The sequence below is a fragment of the Cherax quadricarinatus genome, unplaced genomic scaffold (genome assembly GCF_038502225.1).
Source record: "Cherax quadricarinatus isolate ZL_2023a unplaced genomic scaffold, ASM3850222v1 Contig646, whole genome shotgun sequence".
Classification (NCBI taxonomy): domain Eukaryota; kingdom Metazoa; phylum Arthropoda; class Malacostraca; order Decapoda; family Parastacidae; genus Cherax; species Cherax quadricarinatus.
The window spans coordinates 125,225-149,645 of NW_027195672.1; the positions used below are offsets into that span (position 1 = coordinate 125,225).

Here is a 24,421-nt window from a genome sequence, read left to right on the forward strand (position 1 = left end):
AAAGTCAGTGCGTCTAACTTATTTCCATTGGGGTCCTTTAATCTTGTCCCCCAGGATGCAACCCACACCAGTCGACTAACACCCAGGTACCTATTTGCTGCTAGGTGAACAGGACAACAGGTGTAAGGAAACGTGTCGAAATGTTTCCACCCGCCGGGAATCGAACCCGGGCCCTCCGTGTGTGAAGTGGGAGCTTTAGCCACCAGGCCACCGGGCCACACCGGGCTCTGGTGGCCTGGTGGTTAATGCTCTCGCTTCACACGGTGAGGGCTTGGGTTCGATTCCCAGCCAGAGTAGAAACATTGGACGTGTTTCTTTCCACCTGTTGTCTATGTTCCCCATCAGTAAAATGGGTACCTGGGTGTTAGTCGACTGGTGTGGGTCGCATCCTGGGACACTGACCTAAGGAGGCCTGGTCACAGACCGGGCCGCGGGGGCGTTGACCCCCGGAACTCTCTCCAGATAAACTCCAGAACACCACCATCTTGGCTAACATATCAACTTTATCATGAAGGAGTAATCCAATGTGTGATGGGATCCATGGCAATTGTACATTAATTCTTTTGTCCCGGATTTTTTAGTGTCTATACCTGGCTTCTCCAATGAGCATGTTGTTGAGTCATTATATGAGTTAAGAGCATTCAGAGATGACGTAGAATCAGTAATGTTGATAGAGTCAAGCTCAGTGTCATAAGTTAGCTTTATCGCCATTAGGATTGCAAACAGTTCATTTTGTAATGTATACGCCCAGTTGTTAATTCTTATGCCTAGTTCAACAAGTTTATTATCGCTCTTAACTAGGGAGGTGGCAACAAGAGCAGATGCAGCCCTGCCAGAAGACTCCTGTTTAGATCCATCAGTGTATATTACTTGTGATAACTTATTACTACCAGCTAGGCGAGAAATTTCTTCTTGAGCAGTGGAAAAACAAGAGGAAAAAACAAAGAAAAAAAAGGGGGGGGGGAACATGGACGGGTAGCTCCTACGAGGAATGAAAGGTTTGTATATCCCCCTCCATGCTCAAGAGGACCTCAGTGCAGCCAGTAGTGCAAATGAGGCATGGAACCCGTGTCATACCCTACCCTTCATGCCAGCAAACTGGCAATTCAGGAGAGCAACCTCATATCCACTGAGCCACCTTGGAGGACAAAGAGCAGGTGGCTGCATACCTGCCACAAGGCATACCTTGACCACCACCTTCCGGAATCCAGCAGGCAGCCTCCAGAGATACACCCACCACCCGAAAGACATCATAAGCCTCTCCCCGGGAGACCAGAGGGATCAAGACATCCCCAGATGATCCAGGTTCAACAGCAAGCTACACCACCACCAAGGACTTCAACAGAATGGGATGGACAACGATACTCTTTCCCCAACCTAGGAACTAGAATGTCTGAGGGAAGGACCTCAAAGCCTGAAAGCAGGAAAGGCATAGGGAAGGGATGGGAAAAGGAGGGATGGGGCAGGAAAGGGAGAAGTGAGGAGGAAAGGTTTTTAGGTTCAGTTGGAGGAAGAAAACTGAAAAGTCCAATTCCTCAGTCCAATACCCTCTTTGCCACGTCAAGGATCTCCCCTTGAAGAGGCTATGGAGAGAAAAAGAGAAGTTAAGAGAGTGGTGAAGGAATGCAAAAAGAGAGCAAATGAGAGAGTGGGTGAGATGCTTGCTATCAACAAATTTTGCTGAGAATAAGAAAAAGTTTTGTGGTGAAATTAGCAAGTTGTGACAGTTAAAAATAGAAGAGGAGGCAGTTAAAAACAGAAGAGGAGAGTTAGAGATATTGGGAAGATGGAGGGAATATTTTGAGGAACTATTAAACGCTGATGAAGATAGGGAGGCTGTGATTTCATACATCGGGCAGGGAGGTATAATATTTTGTTGGAGTGAGGAAGAGCCAGCTGAGAGTGTGGGGGAGATGCGTGAGGTAGTGGGTAGAATAAAAGGGAGGTAAAGCAGGTGGGATTGATGGGATAGACAAAAATGTTAAGAGTAGGTAGGGGTATAGTCTTGGTATGGTTGGTGCTTTTAGGGGCAATCATTAATGAGAATTTAATATAAAGGTAATAGAAGTACAGCTTTAAAAGACAGTTGAATTGAAGGGTGATGCTTAACCCTTTGACTGTTTCGGTCGTATATATGTCTTACGAGCCAGTGTTTCTGACGTATTATGCCTAAATTCTAGTGGCTTCAAATCAAGCGGGAGAAAGCTGGTAGGCCCATATGTGAGAGAATGGGTATGTATGGTCAGTGTGCGCAGTATAAAAAAAATCCTGCAGCAAGCAGTGCATGAGAAAAAAAATTGACCGTGTTTGTAGAATTTGAGGTGTATTTTCGTATCGTATTTAGGCTGTATTCTCGTTTTCTTTGTCTCATTTCATATAATGGAAGACATACGACAGAACAGAGATGATTTTGATTAGTTTCATGGTGAAAAGGACCTTGAAATTGAGCTCAAGTAGCAGAATTGCTCGATTTTTGCCAATGTTTAAGAGTAAACAAATCACGCCCTGCGTTCAATACACGTCAACTGGTGAGTCTAACATTCATACACAAGTGCACTGATATTATTTATACCATTTTTACAATAATGCAGTAGTCTGTATAACAGTAACTCTTCTATTTTTTTGTGAATAAAAATTCAAAATAGAAATAAAGAGTAATATAAGAGGGGGCTGGAGACATGACTAATGAAAAGAGAAAAATGTTATTTTAATGCCAGGAATGTCTGCATTGTTTCTTCTGGACCCTGTTTTGAAATTGACATCTTTTTTAATTTGTGTGAAATTGGCCAAATTGTCAATTTTTGACCACTTTATTGGGTAGTTGAAATTGATAAACGGGCGGTTTCTTATACTCATTCGATAGAACAAATGGAGCTCTAAAGAAATAGCTACAAGTTTAGTCGACTAAAACAACATAATTGGCCGAAAATAGGGCTCAAAGTGGGCGAAATCGCTGATGCGTATATATCACTGAGATCCGTAACTTCGCAGGAGTGCAATTCCGTAAGTTTTCCATCAAATTTCGTACTTTTGGTGTCATTACCATTGGGAAATGATTCTCTGTCATTTCATAAGAAAAAATAATTTTTTTTTCAAATATCTTGTGACACAGAGATTTCAGGATTTGGGGTCACGACAGTCGAAGGGTTAAAGGTAGATCTCTAAGGGTAGTTCTCAATGGAACAGAATCAGCAAGACATCCTATCGGGGCAAGTGTTCCACAAGGAAGTGTTCTGGGACCATTGTTATGGAATGTATACTTCAACTACCTTCTTCATCTCATCCCAGAATCCCATGCATATGCAGACAACTGTACACTGACATTCACTTATCCAAGAGAAGAAATGCCAGCTGCTCTAAGCTACATCAATCACCAGCTAAGAGCTATATCAGCTTGAGGAAAGAGATGGCAAGTAACATTTGCACCTGAGAAAACGCAAATGACGATGGTCTCTAGGCACCATGATGGTAATGCTGGTGCAGTAGTAAGGATGAATGAGAGGGTGTTGGTACCTGGAAAAGAAGTTGATATCCTTGGGGTGAAATTTGACTCCAAACTAACCATGAAGAACCATGTTGTAAATCTTGCAAACAAGGCAGCCAGGAAGCTTACAGCACTTTGCCATATCTTGCATCTGCTTGACAGTAGGGGTTTCAAGATTTTGTACGAGGCACAAGTACGCTCACACCTTGAGTATGCTCCACTTTCTTGGTTTGCCTGCCCCCCCCCCTCTCATCTGCGACTGCTTGACAGAGTCGAGAACAGAGCAAGACGTCATATCTCCCACCTGGACCCATTCTGGATATATCTGTCATTTCAGCAGAGCCTTCAACACAGGAGGGATGTGGGTGGCCTTACTGTTATGTACAAGGCCAATATTGTCAAAGTACCACACTTGGATCCACTTCGAGGACAGCGTGAAACAAGCTTTTATGCCACAAGACAGGCAGAAAGCAGCAACTTCACTCTGGCTGTACCCTTCTCCAGAACATCACTCCATCTGAGATCATACATGCCCAGGATGACTCGAGTATGGAACACATTCGTACAGCATAATGATGTCAACGAGATAAAGTCAGTTGATCAAATGAAAATGCTGGCCCACAGATGGCTCCAACTTCAACCTGTTCCCTACTTGTATGTCTCATAACAATAAAAATGCTTTCAAATGAGCTGATATAGGTAACAGCTCTTAGCTTGCCAATAAAGTTAGGAATCCTTAACCTGTAAATAGCTTGTCAATAAAGCTAGGGATCCTTAACTTGTCAAACCCTGTGTAAGAAAAAAAAAAGATAATTTCACATTATTATTATAATAAAAAAGAAGCGCTAAAACACAAGGGCTATACAGTGCTGCAGGGCAGGGAAGGAAGCGAGGGTATCGGGTGGCAAAAGGGAGAGGGATGATTAGTAGGGTACGGAAAACAGAGGGGCAGTGGATAGTGTGGGAGTAGAGGGTAGCAATAGATTGAGGTAGAAAGGGCTGAGGGGAGTGCTAAAGGTATCATCATCAGAGTTTGTGGAGTAAATCAGTTGTTGTCAAAAAGTCAATGAGAGAGTCCACATTAAAGGAGGGTCCATCAGCAAGAAGGGAAGGTAAAGAGAGAGCAGCAGAGCGAAGACGACATTGGAGGTAAATTCTCTGGGCTCATTGATTGAGTGGTCAGTCTAACAGAATGTGGCTAACTGATACTGGAACCTGACAATTCTCACAGAGAGGAACAGGGCATCTCTCCATGAGATACCCTTGAGTAAGACAAGTGTGGCCAATGCGAAGACAGGAGTAGTCTCCCAACCTCGACACTGATGACAAGAAGACGCCCAGTAGCCTATACTCGGTTTAATAGAATGAAGTTTGTTATTGAGCAGATCAGACCAACGTTGTTGCCAATGGGCGTGAAGGTGGGTAGCTATTACAACAAAATAGTCCATGAATGGAACACCTCTATATGAAACTGGAAAGTCATGTACTGCTGACTGCACAGTAGTGTCTGCCTGTTCATTGCCCTGTACATCAACATGACCAGGGATCCAACAAAAAACAATATCTTTATGCTTGGTAGAGATACGGCATAACCAAAGTTGGATAAGAAGAACTAGGGGGTGAGGTGTATCAAATTTTCGTATAGCCTGAAAAGCACTAAGGGAGTCTGAAACCACAAATGGTGACACAGGCATAGATGTAATACAGATAAGTGCTGCAAGAATGGCATACAATTCAGCAGTAAAAATGCTAGCCAAGGATAGTAAATGCCCTCGCATGACACTGTCTGGAAACGCTGCTGCAAATCCAACACCGTCATTAGACTTAGAGCCATCTGTGTACACTGCAATGGCATGAGAATGAAAGCGGAAGTGGTCGAGAAAAAGAGAGCGGGAAGCTACCGTAGGCAGTTGGGCTTTTGCGCAAGGGAGTGAGAAAGAACAGACTTGAACAGCTGGAACTTCCCAGGGGAGTAGAGAAAAGTTAGATGCAACATGAACATAGAAAGGTGGTAACTGAAGGGAAGACAAACGAGTGTAGGTGAAGGAAAAAGGGACGGAGCAAACAGGGATGACGAACAAATAAAGAATATCTACTAACATCGGTGACCATTCTATATATGGAAGGATTGCAGAGATCATGAGAGCGAACATAGTAGCGAAGGCAATGGGCCTCACGATGATCGGACAAGGATGGAATATTCGCTTCTGCATAGAGACTCTCAACAGGAGAAGAGCGAAAAGCACCAAGGCATAAATGTAATCCCTGGTGATGGATGAGACTAAGGCTAGAGAGAGTAGCAGGAAAGGTCGCTGAATAGATCTGGTCACCATAATCAAGTTTTGATAAAATGAGGGCTGAATGTAGACGAAGGAGAGTTCGACGATCAGCTCCCCATGAAAGATGAGCAAGGGTTTTAAAAGAAGGTTCAGCCAGCTGTGATAAGTTGCCTTCAGAGAGGTAATGTGAGGTTTCCAGGATAACCTACGATCCAAGAGAAGGCCTAGAAACCTGACCATATCACGTTCAGGGATACATGAGCCATAGAGATACAAAGGATGATCAGAGATGATAGAGAATCTAGTGAAAGTAATTTGGCGAATTTTAGTACTGGAAAATTTAAACCCATGCGTGGTGGCCCAATTGGAAACATGGTTGACCACATGATGGAGAGAAACTGTAATGAGGTGACAGTCAGCGCCTGCACAAGCAATAACGAAGTCATCAACATAGAGTGATGACCAAATATTGGATGGAAGAGAGGCCAAATCATTTATAGCAAGGAGAAAAAGTGTTGTGCTTAGAACACATCCCTGGGGGACACCTTCAGCTTCTACAAAGTCCGGTGGGAGCATATTATTAACCTGAACACAGAAATGTCTGTCAGTTAAGAAGTTCTTAAGGAAGGATGGTAGATTGCATCGGAGGCCTAAGGAGTGGGCTTGGGCCAAAATATTATACCTCCAAGTTGTGTTACATGCCTTCTCCAGGTCAAAAAATATGGCAATAACTGAGTGGCTGTTTGCAAAGGCATTACGAACATACTTATCCAAGCATAGTAAGGGGTCTGTGGTAGAACGGCCCTTACGAAAGAGATATTGACTAGTGGAGAGACAGTTGTGCATCTCTAAATACCATATTAAATGTCGATTTACCAGATGTTCCATCACCTTGCAAACTGCACTGGTAAGAGCAATGGGACGATAGTGGGAGATATCATGTCCCATAGTACCCGGTTTGCAGAAAGGGAGAACAATAGCAGATTTCCATAGCTTGGGAAGAACTCCTTGTGACCAAGTAAGATTGAAGAGGTGTAAGGGGACTGCAAGGGCTGACTGATGTAAATGTTGTAGCATCCAAATATGAATGTTGTCTGGCCCAGCTGCCGATGATCGGCAAGCTGAGTGTCGCCTCCAGTTCCTGAAGTGTGAAAAGCACATAAGATTCTTCTTTGAGAGAAAAGTCTAAGGGCGCTAACTCTCTGGCAGACTTTGAAAGAAACGAGGGGCATATTATTATTATTATTATAATAAAAAAGAAGCGCTAAGCCACAAGGGCTATACAGCGCTGCAGGGTAGGGAAGGAAGCGAGGGTATTGGATGGCAGAAGGGAGGAGGGATGATCAGTAGGTTACAGAAAACAGCAGGGCAGGGGATAGTACGGGGGTAGGGGGTAGCAAGAGATTGAAGTAGAAAGGGCTGAAGGTATCAGAATTTGTGAAGTAAGTCAGTTGTTGTCAAAAAGTCAATGAGAGAGTCTGGATGAAAGGTGGGTCCATCAGCAAGAAGGGAAGGTAAAGAGAGAGCAGCAGAGCGAAGACGACGACAGAGGTAAATTCTGCGTGCTCGTTGATAAAGTGGGCAGTCCAACAGAATGTGGCTGACTGATAATGGAACATGGCAATTCTCACAGAGAAGAGCAGGGCGCCTCTCCATGAGATATCCATGAGTAAGATGAGTATGTCCAATGCGAAGACGGGAGAGAGTAGTCTCCCAACCTCGACACTGGTGATAAGAAGACGGCCAGTAACCTATACTCGGTTTAATAGATTGAAGTTTGTTGCCGAGCATAGTAGACCAACGTTGTTGCCAACGGGTGTGAAGTTGGGAAGATATTGCAGCAAAATAGTCCGTAAATGGAATACCTCTACATGAAACTGGTAGGTCATGTACTGCTGACCGTGCAGCAGTGTCTGCCTGTTCATTGCCCTGCACGTCAACATGACCAGGGACCCAACAAAAAACAATATCTTTATGCTTGGTAAAGTGCGGCGTAGCCAAAGTTGGATACGGAGGACTAAGGGGTGAGGTGTATCAAATTTCTGTATAGCCTGTAAAGCACTAAGGGAGTCTGAGACAACCACAAATGATGACACAGGCATAGATGCAATACGGATAAGTTTACCTGGAGTTTACCTGGAGAGAGTTCCAGGGGTCAACGCCCCCGCGGCCCGGTCTGTGACCAGGCCTCCTGGTGGATGTAAGGATGGCATACAATTCAGCAGTAAAAATACTAGCCGAAGATAGTAAATGCCCTTGTACGACGCTGTCCGGAAACACTGCTGCGAATCCTACGCCGTCAGAAGACTTAGAGCCATCTGTGTACACAGCAATGGCATGAGAATGAGAGTGAAAGTGGTCAAGAAAATGAGAGCGGGAAGCGACCGTAGACAGTTGGGCTTTCGAGCAAGGGAGAGAGAAAGAACAGACTCGAATAGCTGGAACTTCCCAGGGGGGTAGGGAAAAGTAAGATGCTACATGTACATAGAAAGGTGGTAATTGAAGAGAAGACAAGAGCGAATGAAGGCGAAGAGAGAAGGGACGGAGTAAACAGGGGCGGCGAACAAATAAAGAATGTCTACTAATATCCATGACCATTCTATAAATGGAAGGATTGCGGAGATCATGAGAGCGTACATAGTAGCGAAGGCAATGGGCATCACGGCGATCAGATAAGGATGGAATGTTCGCTTCTGCATAGAGGCTCTCGACAGGGGAAGAGCGAAAAGCACCAAGGCATAAACGTAATCCTTGGTGATGAATGGGGTTAAGGCTAGAGAGAGTAGCAGGAGATGCCGCTGAATAGATCTGGTCACCATAATCAAGTTTCGATAAGATAAGGGTGGAATGTAGGCGAAGGAGGGTTCGACGATCAGCTCCCCATGAAAGATGAGCAAGGGTTTTAAGGAGGTTCAGCCGGCTGTGGCAAGTTGTCTTCAGAAAGGTAATGTGAGGTTTCCAGGATAACCTACGATCAAAGAGGAGGCCCAGAAACTTGACTGTATCACGTTCAGGGATACGGGAGCCATAGAGGTACAAAGGATGATCGGAGATGACTGAGCGTCTAGTGAAAGTAATTTGATGGGTTTTAGTGCTGGAAAATTTAAACCCATGTGTGGTGGCCCAATTGGAAACACGGTCGACTGCATGCTGGAGAGAAACTGTGATAAGGTGACAGTCAGCGCCTGCACAGGCAATAGCGAAGTCATCAACATAGAGTGATGACCAAATATTTGATGGAAGACTAGAGGCCAAATCATTAATAGCAAGGAGAAAAAGTGTTGTGCTCAGAACACATCCCTGGGGAACATCTTCAGCTTGGATAAAGTCCGGGGAGAGCACATTATTAACCCGAACACGGAAATGCCTGTCAGTTAAAAAGTTCTTAAGGAAGGATGGTAGATTGCCTCAAAGGCCTAAGGAGTGGGCTTGGGCTAAAATATTATACCTGCAAACTGCACTGGTAAGAGCAATGGGACGATAGTGGGAAGTTTCATGTCCCGTAGTGCCTAGTTTGTGGAAAGGGAGAACAATGGCGGATTTCCACAGCTGTGGAAGAACTCCTTGTAACCAAATAAGATTGTAAAGGCGTAATAGGACTGCAAGGGCTGACTGATGTAAATGTTGTAGCATACGAATATGAATGTTGTCGGGCCCAGCTGCCGATGATCGGCAAGCTGAGAGTGTTGCCTCCAGTTCTTGAAATGTAAAAGGCACATTATAATGTTCTTCTCTGAGAGAAGAAAAGTCCAAGGGTGCTAACTCTCTGGCAGACTTTGAGGAAAGAAATGAGGGGCATAGATGGAGTCCCTGAGAAATACGGACCAGATGATTGCCAATTTCATTGGCAACATCTAGTGGGTTTGCTATATTAACACCGGCAACCCGCAGAACAGGAGCCGGGTCAGGAGAATATTTACCACTCAGTTTTCGTACTTTTTTCCAGACTGCACTCATAGAGGAAGCAGAGGTGATGGTGGAGACATAATCTCACCAGCAAGTGCATTTAGCGTCACGGATGACGCGGCAAGCGATCGCATGCTTCTGCTTAAATTCAAGAAGTCTCTCTGTGGTTCTATTGTACCGGTACCTGCCCCATGCAGCGCGTTTCAAACGTACTGCACAAGCACAAGCAGGAGACCACCAATGCACGCATTTCTGAGAATGCCTGCCCGAAGTTTGGGGTATAGAATGAGAAGCTGCGGTTAAAACGGAGGACGAGAAGAGGTGTAAAAGTTCATCGATGGAGGACAAAGAAGGAACCTCTCTAAAAACAGTTAGGTGTGAGTAAAGGTTCCAATTTACCTGATCAAATTGCCAGCGTGGGATGCGAAGAGGTGGTGAATATGAAGGGGAAGTAAGAATGATTGGGAAATGATCGCTGTCATGTAAGTCCGGAAGAACAGACCAAGTGAAGTCTAATGCTGTGGAGGAAGAGCAGACTGAGAGATCGATGCAAGAGAGAGTGTGAGTCCGAGGATCAAAATGGGTGAGAGTACCTGTATTTAAAACATGGAGGGGGTGGGTGGCAAGAAAAGCCTCTAACTGAATGCCACAGGAATCACAGTGAGACCCCCCCCAGAGGAAATGGTGGGCATTAAAATCACCAAGTAACAGAATCGGTGGTGGTAATGACGAAACAAGAAAGGCAATATCCGGAATAGATAATGCCCGAGAAGGAGAGAGATATAAAGAACAGAGCGTATGCCACCTATGCAAGTGGATACGGGCTGCTGTGTAATGCAGCGAAGTACGAACAAATAGCTGATGGTACGGAATATCAGTGCGTAGAAGAAAGGCACTTTCATTAAAGGTCCCATCAGGAAAAGGATCTGAAGAATACAATAAATTATAGCCTGAGATGGGAGAGATAACAGCAGAGTGTAATTTTGGTTCCTGTAAGCAAACACCAACAGGGGAAAACTGGGAGAGTAACATCTGAAGCTCACCCCGATTACCCCTGAGACCGCGTATATTCCACTATAAATAGGCCATGATTGGCAATGATAAAGATACCTGAAATCCACAGGTAAGGGTTCCTACGGACTAGAGGGGTTAGAAAAGTCCACATGCGGAGGCAGTGGAAAACATTCAAGCAGCGAAGGAACGGTGCGCTGTGAAGAAAAGAGTTGCGCAGATGGAGTAGAGGAGAGAGAAGGAGCGGAGGGTGGATCAGTGTCCATTGATGGTTTGGTCTCTGCAATATATTCAGAGATTGCTTCAAGTGTTTCAGAATTCAGAGACGTCGTATGGGAGACAATATTGGAAATGGTAGGGGGAGGATGAGTAAAGATTGGAACTGTAATGGACTGTACCAAGGTAGGGGGGGACGGAAGGGTGGAGGGAACTGGAGAAGCGTGGAAGGGGACAGAAGAGGCAGAAACCTGGGAGGTGGCCGAAGAGGAAGAAACTTGGGAGGGAACAGGGGAGGAAGGTACAGTACGAGGAGGAGGGTGAACCTCTACACTTGTAACAGAGCCAGTGAGAGGGGGAGAACCAGGTACAGAGACAGGGAAAGGAAAATGAGGTGTTAACGGACCTTTTTTTGACTTTTGAGAAGTAGAGGGACGATTGGGAGGAGGTGTCATACGAGATCTCATCATTACTGAGGCTTGTGAGAGAGAACACGAAGAAGCAAGATCAGACTGAGACGTTGAAGTAGGGACGTCTGAGCCGAGGACAGCAGAAGAATTAGCCACAGAGGTGGGTGCAGAAGATGGGATACCAGAAGTGGGGGGACATTTTGAAACACGGGAATAAGAAACACGAGGTAGTCTCCCTTGGAGGCGGAGATGAGAAACTGCCATGGCATAAGGGAGACCTTCTGCCTCTTTGAGGTAACGGATTTCCCGCTCGTTTAAGTAGACTTGACAATGGCGAGAGTACGAAGGGTGAGCCTCATGACAATTAAGGCAAGAGGGAGGTCGATTGCAAGACGTATTAGAATGGTCATCGGCACCACAGACTGGGCATTCGGCGATAGATCTGCAATATTTCGCTGGATGGCCAAATCGCCAGCAATTTCTACACTGTTGCGGTGTAGGGATCACCTTTCGAACCTGTAACCGATGTCCTGCTACATAAACTGAGGATAGGAGTTCAGGGCTGTCAAAAGTTAAACGAGCCACATTGCTAGGGTATCGTCTCCGCCCGCGGGCAGGAAGAACGTAAGTGTCTACCTTGAGGATTGGGAGATCTTGGAGTTCCAGCTGTTCAAGAATGTCAGTGCCACATGTCTGGAAATTTTGTTGAACTATGGTATGGGGCAGAATGATGGTACCACTACAAGAATTGAGGGAATGATGCTTTTCAATAGTTACAGGAACAGCATCGATATGGGAAAGACGAGAAAGCTCATGAGCCTGGGTAGCATTTTGTACAGTGACGATGCACGTACCGCTCTTAAGAGCATGAAAAGAAATATCTTTACCAACATGGCGTAGGAGTGCCTTGCCAATACTGTGGTCAGAAAGATAGGTAGTAGAGGAAGTCGGTCGTAAAGTGAAGAATTTAGTCCATTGTGCAGTCTGAAACTGAGCATGGAAAGGTAGTGAAGAACGTGTCGATCTTTTCTGAGAAGAACGAGAAGGTGGATAAATATCATCAGCAGGTAATTGTCGTTGTCGTTTAGGCGTGGGACCAGAGTTCGTCCGACGTGGAACGGGCCGGCGATTCGAAAATTGCCACACCGTAGAGGGAGAGGCCGGAAGCATAGTCAGAGGAGAGCGAAGGTCAGATAAATCGAAGGAGTCAGTCGAGGCCTCAGTACCTGAAGAGGGTGAGGAAACAGCACCGGCAAGAGGTACAGAGGCATGAGGAGTTTCTGAAGAGTGGTCCAAAGACGAGGCGGGGTCAGAACGGGGTGCAGTATCAAGAAGGGGCCCGGGGGTAGCAGGTTCATGGACTAGGGCTGCCATGGTTAGGTTACTTCTTTCTTTTTGTTTTTAAGAAAAAAAAGAAAGAAGAAAAGAAAATAAAAATAAAAAAAAGAATAAAAAAAGGGGGGACCGGGGAGGGATAGTTCCTAGGAGGAATGAAAGGGCCAGAAATCTCCCTCCGCGCCCAAGAGGACCTCAGCACCGCAAGTAGCGCAGATGCAGCATGGAACCCGTGCCATACCCTACCCATCATGCCAGTAAACCGGCAATCCGGGATAGCTACCTCACATCTGCCGAGCTACCTTGGTGGACAAAAGAGAGGGCGGCCGGAAATCCGCCACAAAGCATACCTCCTTTGGCCACCACCCCCGGAATCCGAAAGGTGGCTTCCAGAGATACACCCGTCGCCCGAGAGACACCCAAAGCCACCCTCCGGGATACCGGAGAGGGATCAGGACATCCCCAGGCAATCCAGATTCCACGGCAAACTACGCCACCGCCAAGAACCTCAACGGAATGGGATGGACACCGGTACCCTTTCCCCTACCTAGGAACTAGCGTGCCTGTGGAAAAAAAAAAAAAAAAAAAAAAAAAAAAAGGAAGGGCAAAAGGGAGGGGTGGGGAGGAGGAGGAGGAAAGGAAAAAGGGGAGGATGGGATAGGGAACAGGGGATTGGGGGGTAATTTGGTTCGGTCTGAGGAAGTAGACCGACAGGTCTAATTCCTCAGACCAAGAGCCTCTTCACCACGCCAAGGAGTCCCCCTTGAAGAGGAACGAGGGGCATAGATGTAGCCCCCAGAGAAATACGGACCAGATGATTACCTATCTCAACGGCAACGTCAAGAGGGTTTGCTATATCAACACCGGCAACCCGCAGAACAGGAGCTGGGTCAGGAGAGTATTTACAACTCAGTTTCCATACTTTTTTTCCAGACTGCACTCATAGAGGAAGCAGAGGTGATGGTGCAAACATAATCTTGCCAACAAGGGCAGTTAGCGTCATGGATGACACGGCAAGCAACCACATGCTTCTGCTTAAAATCAAGAAGTCTCTCAGTGGTCCTGTTGTACCGGAACCTGCCCCATGCAGCGCGTTTCAAACGTACTGCACAAGCACAAGCAGAAGACCACCAAGGCACGCACTTCTCAGAATGCCTGCCCAATGTTTAGAGTATAGTATGAGAAGCTGCTGTTAAAACTGAGGACGAGAAGAGGTGTAAAAGCTCATCAATGGAAGATGAAGAAGGAACCTCATTAAAAGCAGTTAGTTGCGAGGAAAGGTCCCAATTTGCTTGATCAAATTGCCAGTGTGTGCTATGAAGAGATGGTGAATGTGAAAGAGAAGTAAGAATGATTGGAAAATGATCGCTGTCATGTAAATCCGGGAGAACAGACCAGGTGAAGTCTAGTGCAACGGAGGAAGAGCAGACAGAGATCGATGCAAGAGAGAGTATGAGTACGAGGATCAAAATGGTTGGGAGTACCTGTATTTAAAACATGGAGGGGGTGAGAAGCGAAAAATGCCTCCAACTGAATGCCATGGGAATCACAGTGAGACATCCCCAGAGGAAATGACGAGGATTAAAATCGCCAAGTAACAAAAGTGGTGGCAGTAAGGATGAGACAAGAAAGGTAACATCCGGGATAGATAATGCCCGAGAAGGAGAGAGATACAAAGAACAGATTGTATACCACTTACTCAAGTGGATATGGGTTGCAGTGTAATGCAGCGAAGTACAAACAAATAGCTGATGGTACGGAATATCAATGCATAGAAGAAGGGCACTTTCATTAAAAGTCCCATCAGAAAAAGGATCCGAAGAATACAATAAATTATAGCCTGAGATGGGATAGACAATAGCGGAGTGTAATTTTGGTTCTTGTAAGCAAACACCAACAGGGAAAAACTGGGAAAGCAACATCTTAAGCTCACCCCGATTACCCCTGATGCCGTGGATTTTCCACTTTAAATAAGCCATGATTGGTAACGATAAAGATACCAGAAATCTATAGGTAAGGGTACCTACGGACTAGAGGGGTTTGAAAAGTCCACGTGTGGCAGCAGCGGAAAACGTTCAAGTAGCGAAGGAACTGAGCTTTGTGAAGAAAGGAGTTGCGCAGAGGAGAGGAAAGAGAAGGAACAGGGGGCGGATCAGTGTCTATTAATGGTTTAGTCTCTGCAATATATTCTGAGATAGCTTCAAGTGTTTTGAAATTCAAAAATGCTGTATGGGAGACAATATTGGAGATGGAAGGAGGAGGGTGAGTAAAGATTGGGACAGTAATGGACTGTACAAAAGTAAGGGAAGACGAAAGGGTGGAAGGAACTGGAGAAGTAGTGTGGAAGGGAAAAGAAGAACCAGAAACCTGGGAAGTGGCAGAAGAGGAAGAAACTTGAGAGGGGACAGGGGAGGAAGGCACAGTACGAGGAGGAGGAGGGTAAGCCTCCACACTTGAAGCAGAGCCAGTGAGAGGGAAAGAACCAGGTACAGATACTGGAAAGGTAAAATGTGGAGGCGGAAGAAGGGAAGGAGGGGTTAAAGGAGATTTGAGCACTAGGGATTTTTTGGACTTTTGAGAAGTAGAGGGGCGATTGGGAAGAGGTGTTGTACGAGGTCTTGTCAATACCAGGGCTTGTGAGGAAGAACACGAAGAAGTGAGAACAGACTGAGGTGTTGAAGTAGGGACTTCTGAGCCCAGGACAGCAAAAGTATTAGAGACAGGAGTGACTATGGGAGGGGTAACCACAGAGGAGGCTGCAGAAGATGGGACCCTAGAAGTGGGGGAAAGTTTAGAAACACGAGAATAATAAATACAGGGTAGTCTCCCTTGGAGGTGTATATGAGAAACTGCCATAGCATAAGGGAGACCTTCTGCCTCTGAGGCAACGGATTTCCGGCTCATTTAAGTAGACCTGGCATCCGCGAGAGTAAGAAGGGCGAGCCTCATGACAATTAAGGGAAGAGGGAGGTTGGTTAAAAGACGTATTAGAATGGTCATCGGCACCACAGGCTGGGCATTCGGCTATAGATCTGCAGTATTTTGCTGGGTGACCAAATCGTCAGCAATTTCTACACTGTTGCAGTGTAGGGATCACCTTTCGAACTTGTAACCGATGTCCTGCTACATAAACAGAAGATGGGAGTTCACGGCTGTTGAAAATTAATCGAGCCACATTGCAGGGGTATCGTCTCCGCCCGCGGGCAGGAAGGACATAAGTGTCTACTTTGAGGATTGGGAGATCTTGGAGTTCCAGCTGTTCAAGGATGTCATTGCCACATGTCTGGAAATTCTGTTGGACTATGGTATGGAGCAGAATGACAGTACCACTACAAGAATTGAGGGAATGATGTTTTTCAATAGTGACAAGAATAGTATCAGTATGTGAAAGAAAAGAAAGATCATGAGCTTGGGTAGCATTCTGGACAATGATGATGCGTGTACCGCTTCCGAGAACATGAAAAGAAATATCTCTACCAACATGGCATAGGTGCGCCTTGCCAATACTATGGTTGGAAAGATAGGCAATAGAGGAAATCGGTCGTAAAGAATTTAGTCCATTGTGCGGTCCGAAACTGAGCATGGAAAGGGAGTGCATGACGTGTCGGTCTTTTCTGAGTAGAACGGGAAGGTGGCGAAGTATCATCAGGTAATTGTCGTTGGCGTTTAGAAGTGGGACCAGAGTTGGTCCGACGTGGGATGGGCTGGGAATTCAAAAATTGCTGCACCGTAGAGGGAGAGGCCGGAAGCATAGTCAAAGGAGGGTGGAGGTCAGAGAAATCGAAGGACTCAGTCGAGACCCCAGTACCTGAAGCTGGTGATGAAACAGCACCAGCAAGAGGTACAGGGGCATCAGGAGTGTCCGAAGAGTGGTCAAAAAACGAGGCAGGGTCAGAATGGGGTGCAGTATCAAGAAGGAGCCTGGGGGTAGCAGGTTCATGGACTGGGTCTTCTATGGTTAGGTTTCTTCTTTCTGTTTTTAAGAAAAAAAAAAAAGAAAAAAGAAATAAAAATAAAAAAAAGAATAAAAAAGAGGGGGAAACGGGGGGAATAGTTTCTAAGAGGAATGAAAGGGCCGGAAATCGCCCTCCACGCCCAAGAGGACCTCAGCACCGCAAGTTGTGCAGATGCGGCATGGAACCCGTGCCATACCCTACCTTTCATGCCAGTAAACCAGCAATCCACGATAGCAACCTCACATCTGCCGAGCTACCTCGGTGGACAAAAGAGAGGGCGGCCAGATTCCACGGCAAACTACACCACCGCCAACAACCTCAATGGAATGGGATGGACCCCGGTACCCTTTCCCCTACCTAGGAACTAGCATGCCTGTGGGAAGAATCAAAAAGGCCAAAAAGAGGAAGGGAATTAGGGAGGGACAGGGAGGAGGAGGAGGAGGAAAATAAAAAGAGAGGATGGGATAGGGGAGGGGGGATTGGGGGGTAATTAGGTTCGGTCTGAGGAAGGAGACCAACAGGTCTAATTCCTCAGACCAAAAGCCTCTTCACCATGCCAAAGAGCCCCCCTTGAAGAGAGATCATTTTACAGCTGTACTCCTCTTTGTTTGATTTTCTATATACAATAAGTGATTCCTATTCATTCCTTTGTATGAACTAGGTGTAATATTGTTATATTGTAAATATGCTTTACAGTTAACTAAATAAAGCACCTCTTGCACTAAACAGTTATATTTACCACAGATGATAATTTCTTGGAAGAATGCAAACAACCATATCATTTGATATTCTGTATTTAATATTTTTTCTCAAATAAGACACTACAAACTTCTATTGCATAACAAACAGGGTTAGAAAAATAGTTCAATTCCCCCCAAAAAAAAGCAATTGTGTTATTTAAAATGAAGTAGTACCTGTACTCAAAGATATTTCCTTATTAATATTTATATAAAAGAAGCCAGACCAACAGGTGAACACTGTATAATCTATGAACACTTTACAACTGCCTCATAACAGTATTATAGATAAATTTGTATTGCTGAACATAAAACAAATTTACATTTTATATAGAAATTAACCAAGTCCTGATATTTTGCAAGCAATCACTGTATTCAAGACTGTTGTTAATACTGTATGTATTTAACGACACAAATAAATCCCAAATTCAGAGGGTTACTATGTATTGAAAGTTGGGGGTCAATGTATATTCAATTAATGAAGAAACCAAGTACAGTACTGTACCTGATCTCTCATATGGTAAGATTCATGTTCATGATTCCTAACATTTGGGAATTTAGGAATGCAAGATAATCAAATCTTATGCATTAAAATGCATGGTTCAACATAAAACAATAGTTTGAAGAGAAATACAACAAGATGTCAACAATATGATAGATATTTAAAGCATATTTTATCACTTATAAGGAGTTTTACAACATTCAATTTAGCCACTAACATTTTCCTCATACACAAAATTAGTATTTAAAAATATACATTGCCATGGAAATGTGATATTAGATACATAAACTATTATTTATTATTTGCAGTTAATTCATAAAATCCTTCATAAGAAATAAAAATATAAATAATTATTTTATAAATATGATTTTTAACTAAATTAATATGCTTATAAAAGAGAGTACAGCATATGCAAAGGCAACTACAGCTAATTGTGTCACTCATCACCATCATGCAAACTTAAGACAAATAAACAAAATATAAAACTATCATGTTTTCTGAGTAAACACAATATTTAATGAATTTATTAAATTAAAAAAAAATCAGATGTTACTGTAATATAATTTTTTTTTTCATGAAGACAAATAAGACCTAGCACAGAAACATTAGATAAAAATTAATCCAAACTTTAAAATAACAGTGCAGAACAAGGAAGAACACTACACTACTTTTAAAACATAAGCTGAAGGAAATTTCATTTGACAAATCTGGTAGTTTAAATAAGTAAATAACTAACAGTAGCATAGAATAATTATGGCCGACTACAGCAGACAAATATGGTCAATGGATCTGTACCGTTATACCTGTACTATACAATACCATAATGAAAAAAAGAAAAGGAAGTATGATTATCTCAATCTATACATTTTGTGTCAATTCCAAATGCAGTATACCATTCATGCATATGCTTTGATTGAATGCATGTTAAAACAACTGTGTGCACAGGTAAAAAGTGCATACACAGTAGAGGAATATTATTATTTTTCAAGTAATTCTTGGTACAAAAAAAAAATAGGAATATTATTAACCCTTTCAGGGTTGGTGCCATACTAGTATTCAAATTCTAGCTCCTTCAAATCTAGTGAGAGAAAGCTGATAGGCCTACATATGAAAGAATGGGTCTATGTGGTCAGTGTGTGCAGTATAAAAAAAAAATCCTACAGCACACAGTGCATAATGAGAAAAACTCCAACCGCGTTTTTGGTTTAAAACAGCGACTTTGCAGTGTATTTTCATATGCTATTTATGGTTGTATTCTAGTTTTCCTGGTCTCATTTTACAGAATGGAGGACATATTACGGAAATTGAGATGATTTTTATTGCTTTCACAATGAAAAGTACCTTGAAATTGAGCTCAAAGTAGCAGAAATGTTCGATTTTTGCCAAAGTTCAAAAGTAAATAAATCAACCCATGCATCCAATACACGTCAACTGGTGAGTCGAATATTCTTTCACAAGTGCACTGATATTATTTATACCATTTCTACACTAATGCAGTAGTCTGCATAACAGTAAATCTTCTATTTTTTGTGAGAATAAAAATTCAAAGTGGAAAACAAAAGAAATGTAACAGAGGCCTGGGGATGCGACTAATGAACAGAGGAAATGTTATTTTAGTGCCAGGAATGTCTGTCTTGTTTATTCTGGGCCCTATTTGGAAACTGACATCTTTTGAAATTTGTGTGAAATTGGCAAAATTGCCTATTTCAGACTTTATTGGATAGTTGAAATCGGTAAATGGGTGGTTTCTTGTACTCATTCGATAGAAAAAATAGAGTTCTAGCGAAATAGTTATGATTTCTGTCGACTTGTAAATTAGAAGTGGCCGAAAATAGGGCTCAAAGTGGGCAAAATCGCCGATGCGTAAACATCGTCAAGACCGCTTTGTGAGAGCACAATTCCGTAAGTTTTCCATAAAATTTCATACTTTTGGTATCATTATGACCGGGAAAAAGATTCTCCATCATTTCATAAGAAAAATCATTTTTTTTTCGAAAAATTTCCGACCCTGAGAACAAGTTTAGGAGATGGCCTGCCGACCCTGAAAGGGTTAAAACCAAAATACCTCAATTTGGAAAGAATATCAACATTTCAGTAGTTATAAAAAATATTACTATTAAAAGAAAAACTTTCATCAGTCACTCTATCACTGTCTTGCCAGAGGCATGCTTACACTACAGTTTATAAAATTGCAACATTAACACCCCTCCTTCAAAGGGAGGGATGTTAATATTATTATTCTTAAATTCAACAAATACTAGCACAAAACATAGTCATAACTTTATAATGATTGAAAATGGATTGAAACAGTGTGAAAGATTCATTTTCAATTTTTAAAGTTGGTTGTGAATCATTCCAGTCACAGTGCAGTAACTTTTCATCTTCATTATTTAATAAATTGTGGTACTTATTTTATATGAAACACATCCAATTAATTTATGAATAAAAGGTAAGTTTACTTAATTAAATTAATTTACTTATAATTAAATATCTCTGCTCTTCATTAAAAATCAAACAGTTCTGACAAATGACTCAGACAGTTAAGACAATTTAAAAGCTTACTTAACTTCTAAATGAATAACTACAAAATAGAAGCTAACATCTTAACACAAAAGTTAGAAAAAGAATGTAGAAAAAATATTATTTAAAAACCTGTAAGGGTCATACAGTGCCTGGGAAATTTGATGTAATCATGTTTAAGCCAAGGAAGGGGAGAGTAGCTCCAATTCCTTGGCTCAACAGCTCTACACCAGCATTTAAGGCCTTGGTTCTCATTAATAAGATTCTATGATTTCAAATCCCTAGAAAACTACAAGCTTAGTTTTGGGTTGTCATTACTTCTGCATTGAAACAACCTAAAATGGGTTTTTAACAAAAGTACACTAAGCTTATGTAAGAAAATATTAATTTTCTTTTGATTTTACCCCACAGTAACAGTAACACTATAATTAGCTAAATCAAATATAATGATCCTTACAAAGTTTTCTTCAGTGCATCTCTACTCTGTACAAAATATTCTTAGTAATGTAATAAAAGTATTACAATACCAATGGTGAATACTAAATGAAGCACAAATATACACTATTTGATACAATTTTTTATATACAAAATATACTTTGTACAGATAAAAAGTTCAAGCAAAATATCTCTTTTAACTGTAAGCATCATTTGGCCAATAAGTACACATGAAGCATTCTCTTCCATCACAAAAATAGAGTAAGGTGCATCTCCAGTGGTCAATTATTGTATCAGTGCTTATATCTTAATGGGAGCCTTTGGAACAAGGTATCATTAAGAATCATGTCTCCAATGACACCAGATTATTGGTTTCAAGAGGCAGTATTACCAACTGTCCACCAATGTATAGTATTATAGTGAACATCAAGAACAAGAGGAAACCTTGTATGCTTATGTTTCAAAATTACATTACAGGTCTCCCTCAACATTCGCGTTTTCAACTTTCGCGGGCTTCACACATTCGCGAATTCCCAACTGCCAAATTCCGAGCCTCCAAATTCCCAGCCGCCAAATCATATTTAAGTTTCCAACCACCTGCGAGTCCCTACTACCCTCCCTCCGACCCCCGCAACTGGCAGCCAGCCCTCCCACCAGTGTGGCGAGTGTTTTGTTTGTTCATTATTTGCTATTAAACTACAGTATAAATAACGTAAACTCATTCATGACTGCATATTGGAATGGCTATTTGGACAGGTATTGGACGGTGACATTATGTGTTTACTCTGGAACACAGCAAAGAATCAAACATTTCTGCTACTGCTGGGGGAGACAGCGGTTGAGGCAGTGGTTGAGGCATTGGGCGAGGCAGTGATTTAATAACATACATGTTAATAATAATAATAAATGTTAATAATATGTATTATTATTATTTATAACGTTATTAAATACCACTGCCTCAACTGCTGCCTCAACCGCTGCCTAAGCCGCTGCCTCAACCACTGCTTCACCCACTGCCTCACCCACTGCCTCACCCACTGCCTCACCTACTGCGTCACCCACTGCCTCAACCACTGCCTCAACCACTGCCTCTACCACTCCAGTCGCACTCAATCTACAAGCACCAAACACAGTGAATTATTGTGAAATGTTTGGAAGAGCACAGAGACTACTGCTCACTCCAGCATAAACAAAGCCACACTGACGATGTGTCAACTCGTATTTTTGTACGATTTCCTTCTTCAATTCTATCGCATTTATTATTATTATTACTATTGTTATTATTAGCATTAGCAGAAATGTTTGATTCTTTGCTGTGTTCAAGAGTAAACACATGATGTCATTGTCCAATACCTGTCCAAATAGCCATTCCAATATGCAGTCATGAATGTGTTTACATTATTTATACTGTAGTTTAACAGCAAATAATGAACAAACAAAACACTCACCACACTGAGTGGTGAGAGGGCTGGCTGCCAGTTGCGGGGTCGGAGGGAGGGTAGTAGGGACTCGCAGTGGTTGAGGAAGTGGTGGAGGCATTGGTGGAGGCAGTGGTATTTAATAACACACATGTTATTAAACCATAACATGTATGTATTTAGTACAATTTACGATGTTTTCATGTATTTTATGATTGTTCATGGTTCAACAAGTTAAGGAAGCAGTATTGTATATTTCCCTACAATATTTTGGAGCACCAAACATTCGCGAGGCTCTTGATCCCCTAACCCTTGTGAATGTTGAGGGAGACCTGTATATTTTTAGCAAGAAAAATATGACTCCTAAAAATAAATATTCCAAGAAAAATTAGCAAATCACTAACTGCCCACAAATAGCAGCCTGAATAAACACTATTCTAAAAACATAATACTCTTGTTATAACTATTATTGATATTGTATTACAACAGAATTAAGGTATTATTTTCTTATCTTTCCTCGTGCAAAAGCTCACTTGTATCCACACATCAGTGGGCTTAAGTCTATAATAATTACCAGGAAAAATTATTGACAAACCAGAACAAGTTCTTTGACCTATATGTAATTTGTACAACATAAGGACATGGCACAACACTTACCTATCATAAAACAGGCACACTTAGATCTGGCTCCAATTCAAGCTTTTTATATCTTTGGGAAAGTAAAAATGGAGAGGCTTCTCAAAACCCACAAAAGGCATTCAGAGTATTACAAAAATTATTGAAGTTTCTAATGCATTATAGAGAGCCCTGCTCTTTTATATCACGTCTATGGATAATTAACATTTGTACAATTTCTTTAAATTAAGAAGAGCTGCTACACCACAGTTACAACAAGGAACTAACAGTCACTCATTGGGAATGTGGCGGGAGCGCCGTGTAGTGATGGCACTAACACTTGTTACTCGCTTTCCATCCTCGTCCCATCCCGCTCGAATTCGTGTACCCCGATCATTGGGTGGATCATCAGGAAGTGTTCTTATTACTTTATATGTACTCTTTTCTTTCCGAATTGTGTAGTATTCAGTAATCTGAGTTTGTGAAGCTTTTTTCTTGTTGCTTATATCTCGACTTTTATCTGACTTGCTTCTCTCTGATGTGTCACTCACAACAGGTTCTGGACTAGTGACTCTACTTCGAGATTTGCGAGTCTTGAGGCTTCTCCCGGGCTCTCTGTTTGAAGGACTATGTGACCTCTTTTTTAGCCCACCACTTTTCTTTCCTCCTAATTCATTTCGGTTGACACCACGACCAGATCTTCGAAAATTTGTTCCCAGAGCACTTTTGCTTCCCTTAACTTCAACTGAAGCTGTTTTTCTCAACTCTGGGGGAGCAGATCTTGACACTTTGGTTTCCCCTCTAGACCTCTTCTCTGACACAACCTCAAATGACCAAGACTTGGAAGTACCTTTGGCAGCCTTGGAAGTGTTCCGGAGCTCTGCTGAAGCACTTTTTCTCTCGGGAGTGGAAGTGCAGGACAAGACTTTATCCTCTTTGTCACTTGAGATGAATGAGGCATTCGGCTCTTTATCATTACAGGAGTTGGTGGGGGAAGCCTGCGACTTGCTGGATGTGTAGGGGTGGGTGGGGGTGTCCTCGGTGGAGCCAAGCTTGCTGATGGAAGAGTTTCGAGATTTCTTGGTGGAAATCTTGTTGCTGGTGGAGATGTTGGTGGAGTCGGTGTTGGAGGAAGATGCTGATGATGGTGAGGATGAATTCTCAGCAATTTTCTTGTTCTTGTTTTTCGTGGTGGGCAGTATTGGTAGTCATCTGACGAGGGCAGCTTTCGTGGAACGGCTGGTGATTGTATTTGTGTTTCGGCTGTGAAACAGAATGACAAAGAAATTTTAATTATTTCCAAAAATAGTATATATCAGAACAAATACTTTACTGTATCAAATTATAATTCAAATTTACATAATAAAAATCACTGGCACTCACAAAAGCACAATAGATGCTATGATGCAAAATTACTGCTTGTGTAATTTTTTATATAATGTACAGATATTTATGTATGTAATGCATGTACATGTGTATTTGTATATAAAGCCAGGTCTCCCTGATGCCTCACGAAGTCTCCCTGGTGTCTACTCGGTGCAAGTAAATCCACTGTATATTAATAAATTTATTTGCATATTTAAGGTGGAATATGGTT

At 42.7% G+C, this 24,421-nt stretch overlaps 1 protein-coding gene across 1 annotated transcript; it reads right to left on the reverse strand.

Moving 5' to 3' along the window:
* Positions 1 to 17,375: 17,375 nt before the first annotated feature.
* Positions 17,376 to 24,089, reverse strand: LOC138851446 (dual specificity protein phosphatase CDC14C-like; the record flags this gene model as incomplete). Its single annotated transcript, XM_070080583.1, is given in 1 exon segment — positions 17,376 to 24,089. A coding segment is annotated over 1 exon segment (57 nt), but the record flags the coding sequence as incomplete, so codon positions are not given.
* Positions 24,090 to 24,421: the final 332 nt, after the last annotated feature.